Below are 16713 nucleotides of genomic sequence, written 5' to 3'. Positions count from 1 at the left end.
CTCACATGTTCCTTGCTTTACGTCCGGATGTTTGAGCCATGGAAGCTCTCTGCATGGAGGGAAGGCATGGTGGGGTTTGGTTTAGTTCAGGCTTCGGAGCATGGGTGAAGCTCCTGAGGTCCTGTGATGCACACGGGCTACAGCCACCTCCCTGGATCCTTTCCAGGACGGCTCCACCCAGCAGTCCCAGCAGCCCAGCAAGATCCACGTCCTCATCCTGGTCCTGCACGGGGGCAACATCCTGGACACCGGCGGCGGAGACCAGAGCAGCAAGCAGGGCGACGTCAACACCATCACCACGGCCTTCGAGACGGTGATGCGGGTGCACTACCCGGCGGCTCTCGGCCGCATCGCCATCCGCCTGGTGCCCTGCCCCGCCATCTGCACCGAGGCCTTCTCTCTGGTGTCCAAGTGAGTCCACGGGGGTAAACCGCCATGGCGGTCAGCCGAGATGTATGCTGAAGGCACTGCTGACAGTCAGCCCACAGCCGGTTTGGTATTTTGTAAGGAAAATCTTTCCAGCTAATGGCCAAAGGTTATGTCCTCTCCTCATATGAAACACCACTATAATATTGCCTACAACAAAACGTTTTTTTAAACCTGTGTCCATTTTTATATCTTAATGCTTTTGTGCCTGAACACATCTCCTTTTGTGCTGAAGTAATTTCCACAAAATATAAGAAGATTACACATCACTGCAACACTGCTTTAACTGTAGTTTTACCCCCACTCCCCACAAACAACAGCATGTCATTGTATATGAAGAATATATTGTATAAATATATTTATAATATCTACAAAAGAACATTAAATGATGTAGATTTACACAGAAATGTAGGTTGTGTAAAAAGAAGACGACCACTAAGTTTTCTGCGCTCTGCTCGGCAGCCTGAGTCCCTACAGCTATGACGAGGGATGTCTGTCCAACAGCCAGGACCATATTCCGCTAGCTGCCCTGCCCCTGCTGGCCACTTCCTCCCCACAGTACCAGGAGGCGGTGGCCACGGTGATCGTCCGGGCCAACCAGGTGTACGGTGACTTCATCAAATCGCAGGAGGGAGTCTCCTTCACTGGGCAGGTCAGTGAAGGGTGATGCCCAGTCAGCAGGCGTGGGCACTGCAGTCCTCAGGTCACCATCTGTCAAACTGCAGCGCTTTTGCAAGAGCAGCACTGTGCTATTCTTAGAAATGTGTCAGGAATCCTGACCTGAGCTGTATATCACTCACCTTGAGAAATTTGCATAGCAAAGCTACATTTTCACTACAAGCGGTGTCTGATTGAAAGCCTTGTGAAGGCATTGCTTAAACTGAGTATTTTTAAGCCTGGAAGAAATATGAAATGCAAAAGTGTACTGTAAAAGCATGTAACTGTGATTTCAAGGGGTAGAATTGCTCTGATTGTACTAAAATAGATTCTTAAATTGAAACCGTTTGTTTCTTTTAAGAATTAAATTAGTTTTATTGTGTTGTACTGTGTTTTTTTCAGATTTGAAACTGATGTGTGAAATGTATTTGGATAAAATTCTTACGTACAGTACACAGAAATGAATAATTCACATAAGATACACAGAAGGAAATTAAATAGGGAATATTGAAATTGATCCAAACTATATAAAATTATTTTAAGTTACATGATACAGAAAGTTCTTTACATGTAAAAAAGATCAGACTGATACATTTTTATTATTTGCTTTGATGCTAAAGAAGTTCCAAGTTGCTGTGACCACTGCCTGCTAGCCTGAGATGTAAGCTTTTATCAGGTGTCAGAATTCCTCCGCACGTTTGATGTTCTTCCTACAATCTCAAGTGTAAAATTAGGTTTTTTTTAATGCTGCAGTATTATTTCCCAATAGAGTACCAGTAGGAGCCTCCTTGATGTAAAGTGCAAGGAATGGTAGTTTTTCCATCTTCAAGCTGGAGCAGATCTGAGTGCGGAGACGGATGGTTTGTGCATCCTCTTCCTCCTGTCATGGTCTTTGCTTTGTGTTGCTTTCCAACGCGCAGGTGTGTCTGATAGGAGACTGCGTGGGTGGCATTCTGGGATTTGACGCTCTGTGCAACAGCAACCAGACAGTGTCAGAGAGCCAGAACAGCAGCAGGAGAGGCAGCGTGGTGAGTGTCCAGGTAAGAAACTGTGTCACCGCTCAGCTGACACCGGAGGTCGCTTTCCCTTTGGTTCTGTGACCTGCGCGATGTGAAACTTCATTCCATGATGGTGCTTGGTTTTTACTAATGAAAAAAAAAGAATTTTCTGTTTGGTCGATGCCCTGTGATGACTGGCCAACCAGTGTGTACCCTGCCTTGCTTGCCAGGCCAGGCTTCAGCTCCCCCATGACCTTGAACTGCAGGAAGTGCTTAGATAATGAATGGATGGCATCATGGTCTACCTGTTACCATTTACACATCGAGGAAGAACGGTGTTTGGATTACTGTGTGTTTGCTGATGGATTGCTCTCTGTACGGGTTATTAATTGTTCCAGCATCACATGGTGTTTCCTTCTGTATTGGACTCAAAATGTTCCCAACCACCCTTGTACCCAGCGCTCTGTGCTCAGCTTTGTTTTTCCCCCCCCATTTTATGAAACGTCTCTTGGTTTCCATTTATAGAACAGCGTTAAGTGTTCTGTTCATTCCTTTTTCCCAAATCAGCTGATAGCCGTCGTGGCTCCTTTTTTTTTGGCTAAGCAGGACAACGACCTGCTGTCCCCGGGAATCATCGTGAACAACAGCTACTGCTCCGGCAGCTCCAACCTCGAGGGCAGCCGGCACCTGAGCCGCAGCAACATCGACATCCCCCGCAGCGGTGCCGACGACCCCAAGAAACAGCTGCCCCGCAAGAGGAGCGACTCCTCCACCTACGAGCTGGACACCATCAAACAGCACCAGGCCTTCTTGTCCAGGTGATCCAGTCAGGGGAGAGGTCGGAAAGAGGGGTTGATCTTCCTCGCAGGAGCATTTTGTTTCCTTTATATCACTTCCTGTTCTTTACTACTAGGAGGGCAAACAACAGTCAGGTCATTTCCCTATAGATTGTGTAGAAATGCTATGCTTTCACTGCGATCTGTTACTCTGCAGGATGTCTCGAGACATCTGTGCCATCAGTTGTTGTCCTGACGGGACAGGTATTGTCAGATTATAACGAGTTGATACAACAGGCAACCCCAGTGGGGCAACGGGCTCTCTTACAGACTTGACAGAAAGACTGGAACGCGGCTGTTCAAACTCTCTCTCGTGTCCTGTCCAGCCTGCACTCCAGCGTCCTGCGAAACGATCCCAGCTCCCGCAGATCCAGCAGCTCCACAATGCTGGACGGAGGTTCCCTCGGGAAGTTTGAATTTGAGGTGTCCGACTTTTTTCTTTTCGGCTCCCCGCTGGGCCTCGTGTTGGCGCTGAGGAAAACCGTCATCCCCGCTCTGGACGGTAAGAAACCCTTTTACTTTTTTTGGGGGGGGGGGGGAGGGGGCACTTCTGCCAAAAGCAGCCGTTCAGCAAACCCTTCTCTCGTTTCTCCCGCTGAATACCGCCGTCTCCTTGCCCGCTTGCAGTGGCTCAGTTGCGACCGGCGTGTCAGCAGGTGTACAACCTGTTCCACCCCGCTGACCCCTCGGCCTCCCGCCTGGAGCCCCTCCTGGAGAAGAAGTTCCACCTCCTGCCTCCCTTCAATGTTCCTCGGTACCAGCGGTTCCCCCTGGGAGATGGCAACTCCACACTCCTGGGTGAGTCGGCTTCGCGGCAGCGGAAACCCCACGCAAGACTAGAGCAGAGGCCCGCAGTCCTGGTCTGAGGGGCGGCGTGTCCGCAGGTTGTCTAGGTCTCTTTGAAGCATCCGGCACCTGACGAGCTGGGAGCAGCTGTTGAACTGGCCCAATAACGAGCTGACGAGGTCAGCACAAGTCCAGCTGGACTGAAAACCTGAGGACTCACTGGCCCTTTAGGCCAGTGTTTGAGACCCCCCTGGGTCTTTATTCCTGGACGTTTTGAGTTCTGTTTTTCTTGCAGGTGTGAGAAAACCGGTGAGAGTGATTTTGTACAGGGCATTCAATTCAGGCGACTGAATACACTTGCAAATCAGTAGACCTACAATACAATAACTGGCCAGATACCAATGCATTTTCCTCAACTGTCTTTGAACTTTTACCAAAAAAACAGGATCTTGATGTTCACAGAGTCTTAAATCATAAATCTTAAACCTTTAGTTTTCTTTGTACGTTCAACATCGGAAGCAGGCTCGTTGCATTTCAAACCTTTGTTTACAAAGAATTAGTAGTCTTTATATGACATGTGCTTGATGTGTTTTGGGAGGTTTGTGTTCATCTACATGTTATCATTAAATTGTTGTTGGACTTATTACAGTCGGCCCTTACAGTCTAGTCTCCTATGCATTGCAGCTTTCATATCTCCATAGGTAAGGAAGTCTTTGTAGATTCGCACTCTACAGTGGCAGTCTGTGCGGTGACAGCATGGGTCTACATGAGATAAACAGTACTGTATCACATCCGCTACTGAATCAGCATGGAGCAGATATTCAGTCTCTTATCTTGTTCCTCTGCTGGGAAACCCACAGGGCAGGTTGAGATGTCAGGACAGTTGCTGTAAGGGCTTGACTCTTATTGGTCTTGTTGACAGTTTGTGGCTACATGTCTGTTCTTTGTTTTTTTTTCCGTTTGTTTCTTTGTCCTCCCCTACCCCTACCTCCCTGCTTCTAGTCGAGACAGTCCAGAGCAATCCCATTATCCTCATGGAGAGCAGCGGCTCATTGGCTGCTCTCCGCTCCCAGGAGGGCATCAACGAGACCAGTATACCAGTCCCGGTTCTAAACTGGCAGGACGGCTCCATAAAAAATCCAGCTGCCACGGAGTGTGTGTAGTCTTTCCTTACATGGTTTTTTTTGCCTGTCTCTTGATTTCTCTCATGCCTCCTCGATGTGTTTGCGATGTGCTTTATCTCGTTCTTGGGTTTGCGGGTTTTGTTAAGACACCTTCAATCTGGGAATGCCAGTGGCCCAGCTTGCATTGCATAGCAGTCCCAGCTATTCCTGCAGCTACTCTCTTCTTGAGTTCAGTTTCTAATGCTCCGATTGATCTTTAATTGTCATACAGGAGAAAGAGTGCGTAACACTGTGATCTGTCTTACGTATCCTAAATCCAAAGGCTGTATTACTGAACTTGGAGAACAGCATGCAGCACTTACTGGATAGGTACTGTACGTGCTGTCTTGAACCTGGGGCAGCTTTCCCGTCTATGTGGTGGTTCACCGGAGTTTTAGCATTTATACAAATGCACGATTTGGTTTGTAAATTGTAGGCTGGAAAATCGCTTTGATGCACAATATCTTGTTTTGGATGGCTGTCTAGGGGACAGATCAAAGCAATCAGCTGAGAAACGGATCATTTTAACTGGAGAAGTTCTTTTCAAGACTGTTCTATCCAGCTCTGTGCTCAATGTAGTGCGAAGATGGGGCTAAAAGAATGGCTTAAACTGAATATGCAATGTCATGCTTTGCTGTGGTCAAAACTTTTATAGTACAGACGCTCTCCACTGTGTTATGCACAGTGACTGCTGCATTCACACCCCCTGCTTTTCCTGTGATGTTTTTGCATTTGTCCTAAATCTTACTGATTAAACATTTGGCAGTTTAGCTGGCTTGAATAAAATGCCAGGCAGAATTATCTGTGTCAGTTTAACAACACTTGTCAATTTTAAGGTGAGGAGGTTGTTCGTGCTGGGATGTTTCTAAACAAAAGCTGTGGCCTTAATTAAATCTCAGTACAACTCCATTTTACAGTATTGGAGTTGCTACTTGGGGAATATGACATACCATCGATAAACATAAAGCAAAAAGAGATAAGATATGTGGGAAATAAATTTAATGATTGTTTACTCAAGCTATATATGCAGCACGAATATCGGCTTTTGTTGTGTATGTATGTTCAACATAGAGGTTCTCCGCTTAGGTCATTTTAGTCTGACGTTTTCACAGTTTTGCTGTAAAGTTTTCTGAAAATTTCTACACAAACAGCAGTTAGACTTTCACATACCGTGTGAAGACCTTTGCATTGACAGCTACATTAACGTTGTAGTACTTCTTTATACATGACCATAATTAATGAAGTTATTCTGCATGATCTCTTGTTTATCATACAAGAACACTAAAATTAGATGACATGGTATTGGAAAACTAAACTTGTGGCTGTTCGTGTGTGAGATGTTAATGATCTGAATTTGATCTGCTCTATAGTTCCAAAATACTTCTCTTTTCTGGGGAAAGTGAGAAAAGGATGTTTCTGCTATTGATAGAGGGGAAAAAAGGTGCTTAAGTTAGCGGTACAATTGACTTTGTAGCTGTATGTATTTTGTACTGAATTAAAATTGTAAAATGATTAACAACTTAATATCAGCACTTCGCCCTGTTTAATCTCTCATTTCAGAAACTAGAGCTTTTCAGAGAACATTTCAGAGCTGTGTGTAATAAAGTGCTTCACCTTCCTGCTGGAATTCTCTTTCCGTTGGTGAACCCTGCAGTTCTCTTCAGCTCACGGCTTCAGATGCGTTCGAAATTATCCTCTGTCAGTGCCATATGGCTGTGGACGGCAGTAGGCAGCACAGAGCTGAAGGCTTGTAAAACTCGCTTCTCAAGCTAAAAAGTCGATTGTATCGTTCATTTAACATTAATGAGAGACAATGAAAACAAAAGCAGGGCCATTATTGTGTTTTTTTTTTCCTGTATTTGTTCCTTGTATCCCCATTTTGTGTGAGGTTGGCTACTAACCTCGATGTGCCCCCACAGCATTTTCTATGTGGCAAACAGCATCTCAGATTGCTTGGTTTTACACACACACCGGTAAAACCAACTTGCATCCGAGTTTCTCCGTTTCACCTTCTCCTGTCTGTGTTTCTGCACCGGTTCCTTCCTCTTCATTGTCTGTCCCTACACTTCTCAGAACGTGTGCCTAATCGGATTTCCTTGTTTCGGCTCAATAGCAGATGTTGTTCAGTCTCATGGTGCTGTCTTCGTGGACCCTTCGTCCCCCTCCTCCCCCATTACAGCCCCTCACTGCCGGGGCCTGCGGAGAGCCAGTGAGGTCAGCATTGCCAGCCAGGTCTCAGGAATGGCAGACAGTTACACTGCCTCCAACATAGCCAACAGTAAGTGTCCCCACTCCCCTCCCTCCGCCTGCACGACACACGGAGCTCACCGGCACGGCGCACCCACACGGCTCTCGCGCGCGCGTGGCTCCTTGGCCCGTCCCTGGTTTAACCAAACTGCTTCTCAGTCAGACAACAAATTTTATTTTCTGTCACTAGGCCTAAGGGCTGCTGAGATTCTTGCAAGGGTTTTAGGAATCTGGGCATTGGGAATTCAATCTTGGTTTGCTAAACGCTTTAATTTATCACAGAAGGGTTTCCAAAGTGGGTATTTTTGTGTTTCTTTTGTGTGCAGCCTTAATGCACTACTATGTCATACCAGCAGAGGTCACTGAATAGTGAATAATGATCACTGTTCTCCTCTTAACAGACTTGGGGCTACATACCGGGCTCATACAGTAGAGCAGACAGGATACTTTTAGTATGTACAGTATGTGTGTTCTCATGATTTTTGAAAAAGGCAGTAAGCATTAACTTCAGTGTGAGATGATGATCTTCTTATCGTAATGTACAGCAATGTCAAGTGTACGTTTTATATGAAAGGATATACAGTGTACGTACTGTCTTTTCCCGTAATTTTTATGAAGTACGTTAATCTGAATTTCATAGTAAATTAAATGATTAATTCCTTGTATTTATTCAACACATATAATACCAGAGGATCTCAAAAAACGTTTTACATATGGAATTGGACACCCTTCATCCTGCGCTGAAGTGTAGTAGGTGATGGAGGGCTCATTATGCACCAGTAGACCCACTACACAGCAGATCAGGTGGACAATTATTTCAACAAATGAATGAAGGGGGAAGTTTTAAGGAGTTATGCAAGCCCACAATTTACAGTTTAGGCAATACATCAGGATTAATGCCCCCTGCTCTTAAGTGCCCAAGTTGTTGGGACATTGGTTTAACATTTAAAAGATGGTAAGGTGTCCTTGGTCACCATACTGCAGCACTGGTTTGGAAATGTATTGCAGCCATAAAGACGTCAGCTGTACTTTAGCTGGTGTAAAACAAGGCATTCAAAGGCATTCATATCTGGAGTCCTTGCCAGTAGAGTTAGTTGTGTCACTGAGCTAATATAAAGGGAACTGGGCAAAACAGAGATGCAGTGAATGTATTTTGATCTACAGTAGAAGCCCATTTTGCTTCACATCAGAGCATATTTTTGTGCTTTGCTTTAAATTTTACTTTATTTATAATCACTACCGTTAAAGGTATCGTTTATGTGTTGAGCCCTGTAAAAAATCGGTCTGATCCAAGAGTAAACAGGTTTGCTTAACTGATAGAAACCCCAAATAATGGCAGAGAACTTAAAGGGATTTATCTAGGGACAACAGGACAGCAGCATCCAAGAACTGAATGCTTTGTGAATGTTTGGAATATTAAGTGAGACAGGTTTGGCTTAACCCACTTGCTCAATGGCTGGCCTCCTGGCCACAAGACAGGGAGGATTGAACCCAATTTAGAGAGCAGCTAACCAAGGGGCAGCAGCAAGGCGCAGATGGGGGGCAGGTGGGATACTTGAGACGAATGCAAAGAGAGATGTGTTCAATATACAGCATAGAGCTGCTTTCCGAGATTATGGTGATGAGGAGCAGCTATGCGAGACTGACTTGTTCGTTTGACTTCATTTTCCCTCCTAAATTTCAGTTAATAATAACTTCCATTATTAATGGGGCAGGGGATTGGCCAGTGACTTTTGGGGATCTTAAAAATAAAAAAACAACAACTAAATGTGCAATTTTAATTTAATTTAAAAAAGGCAGTTTAAAAATGATTAATCATCCACACCTAGAGCCTCTGTTCAGCATAAAAATAAAATCCACAATTAAACAGTACATCTCACACGCCCTCGCTCATTTCTTTTCAGAAAACTGATTTAGAGATAAATAATTCAATAATCATCCCTGGCATAAACCACAGTTTGTCCTTGACAACTCTCATGTTTCTTGTTTGCAGTTTCCTGTTTGCAAATTTTCAAGGGATAAATTGCATTCATCTTGACCACGTTTGCAGTGCTGTGCATACAAAGAACAGAATCTGTTTGCTGCATTTCTCTTTCATTGGTCCATGTTGTTTTGTGTGCGCAGAAATCAAGGAGCTTTAATGTTGTTTTCTGTCATACGTCAGGACTGTGGCCCAAAATGTTCCCCTTTCATCATATTCATAACCTTCAGAACTGATTTTGTAATACAGAAGAAATTCTGTGCTGAAGGAAGTCTTTATTCAACGCAGAATATGGTTTTTCGAATTGTAGAGCAATCATACAGTAATGCGTCTCTTCCCAACCCTGGACCTTGGGACCACAGGACCAGCTGGTTTCCATTCCAGCTGGGATCTCGAATGCATAATTAAAACTGTAATTGAACTAATAAGGTGATTGATTAGATCTTTTAATTGCTTTCTGTTCCTAGAATGTGCATATTTAAAAAATATGTATAGGTGAATTTAAAATCTTTTACTGTTGCTGTAAAACAATTAAAAGTGTCTAATTAGTAAATTATTACTTAAATCTGGGGGTTCAATTAAAAAATCAAGGACTCAGCTGGAGCACAACCCACTGGACACAGGGATCACCTGGACACTGGCTGAGAAGTCTTTCTGTAGGGAATATTTAAAGGCATAATGCAAAGGCTCTTATAAAGACTAGCAAATGTTTGAAGCTTTTTTAGATTAATATATATACGTGATAGCACTGCAGTTACTCGATCAAAATAATATTAGCAATGACATCACAAAGAATTCATTACGGGAATGAAAAAGTTCAATAGCCTAAAAATAGTGCAAAAGAAAAGTAGACTTCTGAGGCTGTTATCGTTGTCACAGTTGGACCCCTTAAATCACTGTGGCTGCTCCCTTTTCCTTTCTACAAACGAAGGATTTATTCCTAGTGTTACTAATGTGTTTATTTTTTCATGTTTATTAATTTGTTTTTGTTTTTTTGTTTTTGTTTTCTTAGCACAAGCATGCCAACTTAACCATTCCAAAAAACTAAGCCTTTTATCCCAACTCGCTCTCCCCTACAATAAGTCCTTTCTAAGAAGCCCTTCTCCCAAGTCCCGTAGAAAGTCACAGGCAGACAGAGGCAGAGGCCCCGACTGCTCGAATCACGTAGAGAAGAGCAGTTCCTTGGGGCCTGTCCGCAGTCCCGGCACCATTTCGCTGATCCCGCCACTGGATGTTGAGCAAGGTATTCTGGAGGGGGGAAGCCAACATTGACATCACTTCCTGTCACAGCCTTCGGAACGATAGCCGCCACCACTGCATTAGCTCCGCCTCCCACTCCCTTCCCCCTCCTCTTCAAACTTCTTTAGTGTCGCGTACCCTCTGCAAATCACTACTCTGCCTATCCCCTCCAAAAATCAAACCCTGTCCCGGCACCGCTGTCCAGTCAGGTCCACACTCGGCAGGGGCGTTTCCCGGTGGCGAGACACCCACTGTGGGCTAGGGTTTCGCGCCCACTCCACGAGCTGGAGGTTTTAAGATGAAATGTAACCTTTTTCAATGCCTGCAATGTAGCACGTCAACCTGAAAATTGAGGAGGGAGGACATACCTCAGACACGGGCTCATGGGGAGTACTGATAGGGAAGCTAGTGTCCAGGGATTTGGCTGGTGAGGCTTGTGAGGCTCACCTTGGCCAGGTGGCCCAGTGGGAGTGTCACTTTGGCCTCCCAGATGCAAAGGCATCTTGAGAGTACTGAAGAGCCATGACTCTGTAGGTTCTCCAGGGTTTCTTAAATCATCAGGACACTAGACAACTGGAACAAAGGATTATGACCATCTGAAGCTAGTCAATCATCTGATCTATTGAGCACTTAAAACTCCAAGATGCTCCAGTCCAGCTTGGGCCACTCTTGTCATAGCCACCTGGTGTTAACTCAGCATTAGACTGACTTCACTTGACAGATGATCAGTGCTATTACAGCACATTGCTCCCCAGCCCTCGTAGCACTACAGCTGGACAGGGTGAAAGCTCAGATGAAATGCCCCTGCTTGCAAGTTCCACGGTAAAGCAGAAATGAACAGGGCAAACCAGTGTTTAACATGAACAGGTGAAGCGCCTGGTGTAAGAGTTCTTAGTATAGCAAGCTTGTGTGTCTGTAATCTAAAGGAAGCAGACATGCAAAACAGAGCGAGAATATAAGAACAAAAGAAGTAAAACAACGACTACATCATTCTTAGCTATTACTGGAGGACGTGTGATTTTTTAACAAATGCCCTGAGATGAAAACAGTTCAGTGTATGTTTGAGCTGAATGTTTCATATCTTTCAGTCCTGGAACTTTTCAAGGCAAAGCAGACACAGGGAATATCTGGACATCTAAATTACATAACAGGGCAAATGTTTTTTTTTAATTACTTTTTAAAAACGCAGATGATAAAATAACATCCGTGCAAGGATTCTTCCCCAGATTCCTGTCATTCACCAGTGAGAATTGTTTGAGCCTGCTTTTTAGGAAGATAGTTCTCAGGCTTAGATGTTGCTGAGGGACAGTGGGAGTTCATCCGAGAGTCAGATAAAGGGAGATCATGGCTCTAATGTCTTTGGAATATCTGCCCTGCTGACACCGCCTGCTTTGCTGAGTTCTTTTTTAATTTCTTGCTGTTTTTTTGTTTTTTACTGGCGCAAGCTTCTACTCTAAGGAAAAAACTTACAGTCACTATAACTTAGTCATGCTACGAGAATGCCTCTTGATCTGTAGTACTGTAGGTGCTTCTTTCTTCCACTGAGGTTTGATGTTACTGCCAAACATACCTTAACGAGAGTTAAAACTGGCCCTCTGCTCTTCTGTTCTGGTATGGGGGGGGACCCCCACATCAACCAAGGATTTTTTAAAAAATGAGGGGTTCATGATCTACTTTACTGACTACACAGGAGCCTTGTCAAGCAAATGCTTAAGTGACATAGTTGGAAAGAGTAACCTGGTAAAAAATACACTGCCTCTCAATATTGTGAACGGATTGTGAGAGGCCCCGTATCTCGGGCGGCAGTAGCAGGTGTTTTGCGCCTGGCCGCTGTGAAAAGCAGTGCTGACGTGGATCTCTGTCCTGGCAGTTGCGGCGCGCTGGTGGGGAACAAAGAGGATTGATCTGGCCCTGTACTGCCCGGACGCGCTGACTGCGTTCCCCACTGTAGCACTGCCACACCTCTTCCACGCCAGTTACTGGGAGTCCACAGACGTGGTGTCCTTTCTGCTCAGACAGGTAGGATTGTTCTGGGGGGGGCATTCGCAGTACTACTCTCTCATAGATCGAGTGCTAGCACTTCAGCAAGTGTGTCCATTCCTGAGGAGAGTCCCAGAGAGTTCGGTCAAAACACCTAAATTATGAATACACGTTATACCCCATAAATAATCTGTTCTGAGTAACTTTATGCAACACAAACCTTAAAGATTTTGTTTTTGTAATTTGTCAAAGGGGGTGTATTGTAGTATTTATGGGCCTTAATATATAATTTTGCTTCTTCCCTTGGGCGGTGTGATGATACAGTTAGGAGGATGCTCATTTTTCTTTTCCTATCAAAGATAAGTCTCAGCGAGTAGCTTTTGGTGCTGTGAATAGTTTCACATGGCTGTTAATCTATGTCTGTCTCCGGGTATGTGCTGAACAAAAAAAGGGGATCCACAAAGGTCTGCATGTGATTTTAATGCCGTGCTCAAGTGTGCAGGACTGGGTGGAGGGCAGGCATAGCTAGCGATTCTGGCTGGGCACAGCTCCATGAGGTACTGATACCTGTGCATTGATGATGGCCTGCAGGTGATGAGGCATGAGAACTCCAGTATCCTGGAACTGGACGGGAAGGAGGTGTCAGTGTTCAGCCCCTCCAAACCTAGAGAGAAGTGGCTGAGGAAGAGGACTCACGTTAAAATCAGGGTAAACATTCCCCGATCCTTTAAGTGTCCTAACACTTAACAGAGTGGACTGTCCAAAGTACTTTCACATGCTAGTTTCTAGGATTTATCTTTCTCATATAGAATAGCGATGCCTCTATTGAGCAGAACACTGGGAGGTTCAGCTAGCTTTATTTATTTATTTTTCCTTTTGATAACTACTTTAGCTTCTAAATGGACAGAAGAACCATCAGGTTGTACATCAGGTACTACAGTAAGCACGTCCCCAGACTGGGGTCAGACGTGAGCCAGGCCATCCTGTTTCAGGTGCCTATGACCCACATTCACAATTCAACACAGAAAATCTTCCACTTCGAGATCTCAATCATTTCTTCGGTTAGGTTCACAACGCTGTTGCGCCACTTTGAAGTTTGTGTGCAAGTCGGAAAGGGCCTCTCTGCCAGCCGGTTAAAGAGCGCTCGCATGTTTCCGTCTGTACGCAGAACGTGACGGCGAATCACCGAGTGAACGACGCAGTATTCACGGAGGACGGGCAGCAGGTGGTGACCGGCAGGTTCATGTACGGCCCCCTGGACATGGTCACGCTCACCGGGGAGAAGGTAAGGCCGTCCTCAGGGGGCACCGGGGAGGGCGGAGAAAACGTCTGGGGAGCTCGGGCGCCCTGGAGGGCTCTGCCCCCCTCAAGGAATTGTCTCCTGTAACTAGAAAGACGCCACTCGCAGGTCATCTTACCGCCACAACCTGCTTATTCCACCTCGCTCCGTGTTTGTAAAGAGAAACATAGCAGCAGAAGCTGATTCCAGTGCTTTTTGTTCCCAGTCTTGGAGACCTGAGGTCATAAACAGCTCTTTTATGGTGTGCAGTGACCAATCTGAGAAGAAGGACCGCCGTTGACTTTCCTGCTGGGGATTATAAGTCGAGTTCTGTTTAACTGCGTGTGGAGGGTGCAGCAGTGCGTAGGCAGAAGCTAGTGTATGCTTTGACCCACAGAGGGGTACTAGTGGTAAGCGTGGGGGAACGTGACCAGAAGAGTCACATCCCGCTATGCGGAGAGGGTCTCAGAGGGCTAAAAGTGAATGCCGTGATGATCTACGCTGCTCTTGAAAAGAGGACGGGATTTCAGGCTCTTGTCACTCGGGGGTATAACCGCGTTCGTGCTGTCTTTCAGGTGGACATTCACATCATGACTCAGCCCCCGACTGGGGAGTGGGTCTACTTCGACACCGAGCTGACGAACAGCAGCGGCCGCATCTCCTACGTCATCCCAGAGAGCAAGCGCCTGGGCATTGGCGTGTACCCCATCAAAATGGTGGTCAGGTACGGGGGTTGGGGGGGCCCCATTTGAGGTCCGTCTAGCACAGGAGACAAAGCAGGGTGCCCCCACAAAACACCAAAGCCAAGACTCGGGAAGTTACTTGACCTTCTGAAATGGAAGCCACAGCTGTGAAACAAACAGTTGTAAGCCCAGGTGTCGGGGTCCAGGTGGTCCTGATTTTTTGTTTCAGATACCGTGTGGTGGAATTGTAATCGTTAAATACAAGGGGGTGGCCTCAGGTGAGTTTGGGGTTGAACGAGGCCAGTCTACGAGACAGGGTACATTGATGACTTCCTTTCTTAATCACTGTTGTCCTGACAAGGACGTGATGACCACCGCAGGAAGCTCTAAGCTCTGCTCTCCTTCACGCAGGGGCGACCATACATACGCGGACAGCTACCTGACTGTCCTGCCCAAAGGGACGGAGTTTGTGGTGTTCAGCATCGATGGCTCCTTCGCCGCCAGCGTCTCCATCATGGGCAGCGACCCCAAAGTCAGGGCAGGAGCCGTGGATGTTGTCAGGTAGGAGCTGCAGTCGGACCGGCACCTCCCAGAAATTCCCCCCAAGGGCAGAGCGGAGAGCTGTCACCGCGAGCAGTAAGGACCTCCAAACGCGGGACTCGGTTTCATTACCGAAAGGGACAAAAATGTGCAGGTGTAGGATTCGGAGCACGTCTGGGAAGAAGATGATTTAAGTGATGGTGCAGCTTGGGCCTTCTGAGCCACTGCGGCCAGGACAGGCGCTTGCCCCCGGCGTCAGAGGAGCTCAGCGGCCCAGATGTCGCTGCCATAATTGTGTTGCGCCATGTCACTTGATTCCTGGTCAGGGCACATGGTGAGCAGGGTGCTTGCTGGGGCTGCTGCAGCGATGCTTGCAACTTGCCAGCCACCTGGGGGCTCAGAGTGATGCCTCAGCTCTGCAAGGGCACTGCCCCTCCTGATGGGTACCGGCAAGGAGTGTGTCCGCCGGCCCTCGTTCACCCCACTCAGGTGCAGGACTCTTTGGAAAGCCGAGTCTTAAAACGATAATATTGTAATATTGCAATATTCTTGCTTACCACTTCTACATATACCAGGAGGAGCTAGGATCAGTAAGATAAGATCATTTTATTGGCCATATAGAATTTCTTGCATTAGGAATTTGACTTTTTGCATACCCCAGCTTGCTCTCCATGAGACACACAGACAGGGAGAGTGAAGCTTGGGGTCAGAGTGCAGGGTCAGCCATTCATACGGCACCCCTGGAGCAGCTGGGGTTAAGGGCCTTGCTCAGGGGTCCAACGGAGTAGGATTCCTATGCCGGCCGCGGGATTTGAACCGGCAATCCTCCAGACACAGGCGCAGATCCTGTGCCACAGTGCCACTGCTCCGCCTGTAGATCCCATGAGTCCTCATCTTCAGCTGTTCTGCTGTACGAGCAAGTAGTTGGTCAGGTGAGCACAACTAAACGTGTGCACCCGTCGCTGTCTGGTAGGCACTGGCAGGATCTGGGCTACCTGATCATCTACGTGACGGGGCGGCCCGACATGCAGAAGCAGAGAGTGGTGGCCTGGCTGTCGCAGCACAACTTCCCCCATGGCATCGTGTCCTTCTGTGACGGGCTGGTCCACGACCCCCTGCGCCACAAGGCCAACTTCCTCAAATCACTCATCACCGAGGTGAGAGCGACACCCAGGGTGTCTTGGTGTTCTAGTTAATCAGTAACCAGGCCCTCTCCTAGATCAAGGAAGCTGATCTGACAAAGTTTAATCCTAACAACTCTGATACTGACAGAATCACTGTGTCTGCTGTACCCTCTAGGGAGCATTTCTGTCCTCATGGTTGTAGTTCATGTCTCTAGGCAGTGGGATCAAATTCAGATCCCATGAAAGGAGTAGGTCTGCATTTATCCTTTATTAAAAATATGGAAATTAAGTGTTGCAGCAAACTGTCGTTTTAATTTTTTTTTTTTACAGATTGACTGACATTGTGGGGCAAATGGGTTGGAACAGACAGGAAAATAATAATGCTTTACAGTTAACACAAAGCTCATAATTCTTCAAGCTTATCTTTTTTCTCCCTTTGCCTGTTAGTCTTATATGAAGATCTATGCTGCATATGGATCCACAAAGGATATTTCGGTGTACACATCCATTGGATTGTCGCCTTCTCAGATTTACATTGTTGGCCGACCCACCAAAAAGATGCAGCATCAGTGTCAGGTAGGAATCTTCTGCAGCAGGAGTTCAGTTTATCATGCCGGGCTCAGTAACCGTGTCTGTGTGTGAAAGAGGCGGGATTAAATCACTAACCGCTAAATCTTACTCTTTACCACCTCATGGATGCCCACGTCGCGTGGTTCTCAACTCACAGGAATGTGGAGTTTCGAAGCCGTGCTCAGTTAAAAGTTAAACAATGAA

At 46.3% G+C, this 16713-nt stretch overlaps 1 protein-coding gene across 15 annotated transcripts in view; it reads left to right on the top strand.

The window, feature by feature from the left end:
* The window catches only part of pitpnm2 (phosphatidylinositol transfer protein, membrane-associated 2), a 104890-nt gene that overhangs the window by 81934 nt on the left and 6243 nt on the right, over window positions 1-16713 (top strand). For 8 of the 15 annotated variants that reach the window (XM_088617971.1, XM_088617972.1, XM_088617981.1 and 5 more), the window contains 16 exons: window positions 167-411; window positions 889-1078; window positions 2004-2123; window positions 2688-2899; window positions 3244-3419; window positions 3545-3715; window positions 4706-4858; window positions 6980-7144; window positions 10107-10337; window positions 12204-12352; window positions 12905-13021; window positions 13482-13598; window positions 14168-14316; window positions 14687-14836; window positions 15789-15972; window positions 16387-16515. In XM_088617971.1, coding sequence (XP_088474097.1) covers window positions 167-411; window positions 889-1078; window positions 2004-2123; window positions 2688-2899; window positions 3244-3419; window positions 3545-3715; window positions 4706-4858; window positions 6980-7144; window positions 10107-10337; window positions 12204-12352; window positions 12905-13021; window positions 13482-13598; window positions 14168-14316; window positions 14687-14836; window positions 15789-15972; window positions 16387-16515 — 2658 coding nt within the window. The remainder of the gene's footprint in view (window positions 1-166; window positions 412-888; window positions 1079-2003; window positions 2124-2687; window positions 2900-3243; window positions 3420-3544; window positions 3716-4705; window positions 4859-6979; window positions 7145-10106; window positions 10338-12203; window positions 12353-12904; window positions 13022-13481; window positions 13599-14167; window positions 14317-14686; window positions 14837-15788; window positions 15973-16386; window positions 16516-16713) is intronic. The other 7 variants (XM_088617984.1, XM_088617986.1, XM_088617980.1 and 4 more) reach the window with 6 other exon arrangements.

This window comes from Lepisosteus platostomus, chromosome 24 (genome assembly GCF_059453375.1).
Source record: "Lepisosteus platostomus isolate fLepPlt1 chromosome 24, fLepPlt1.hap1, whole genome shotgun sequence".
Lineage (NCBI taxonomy): Eukaryota > Metazoa > Chordata > Actinopteri > Semionotiformes > Lepisosteidae > Lepisosteus > Lepisosteus platostomus.
This window is presented reverse-complemented; position numbering and strand designations above follow the sequence as displayed.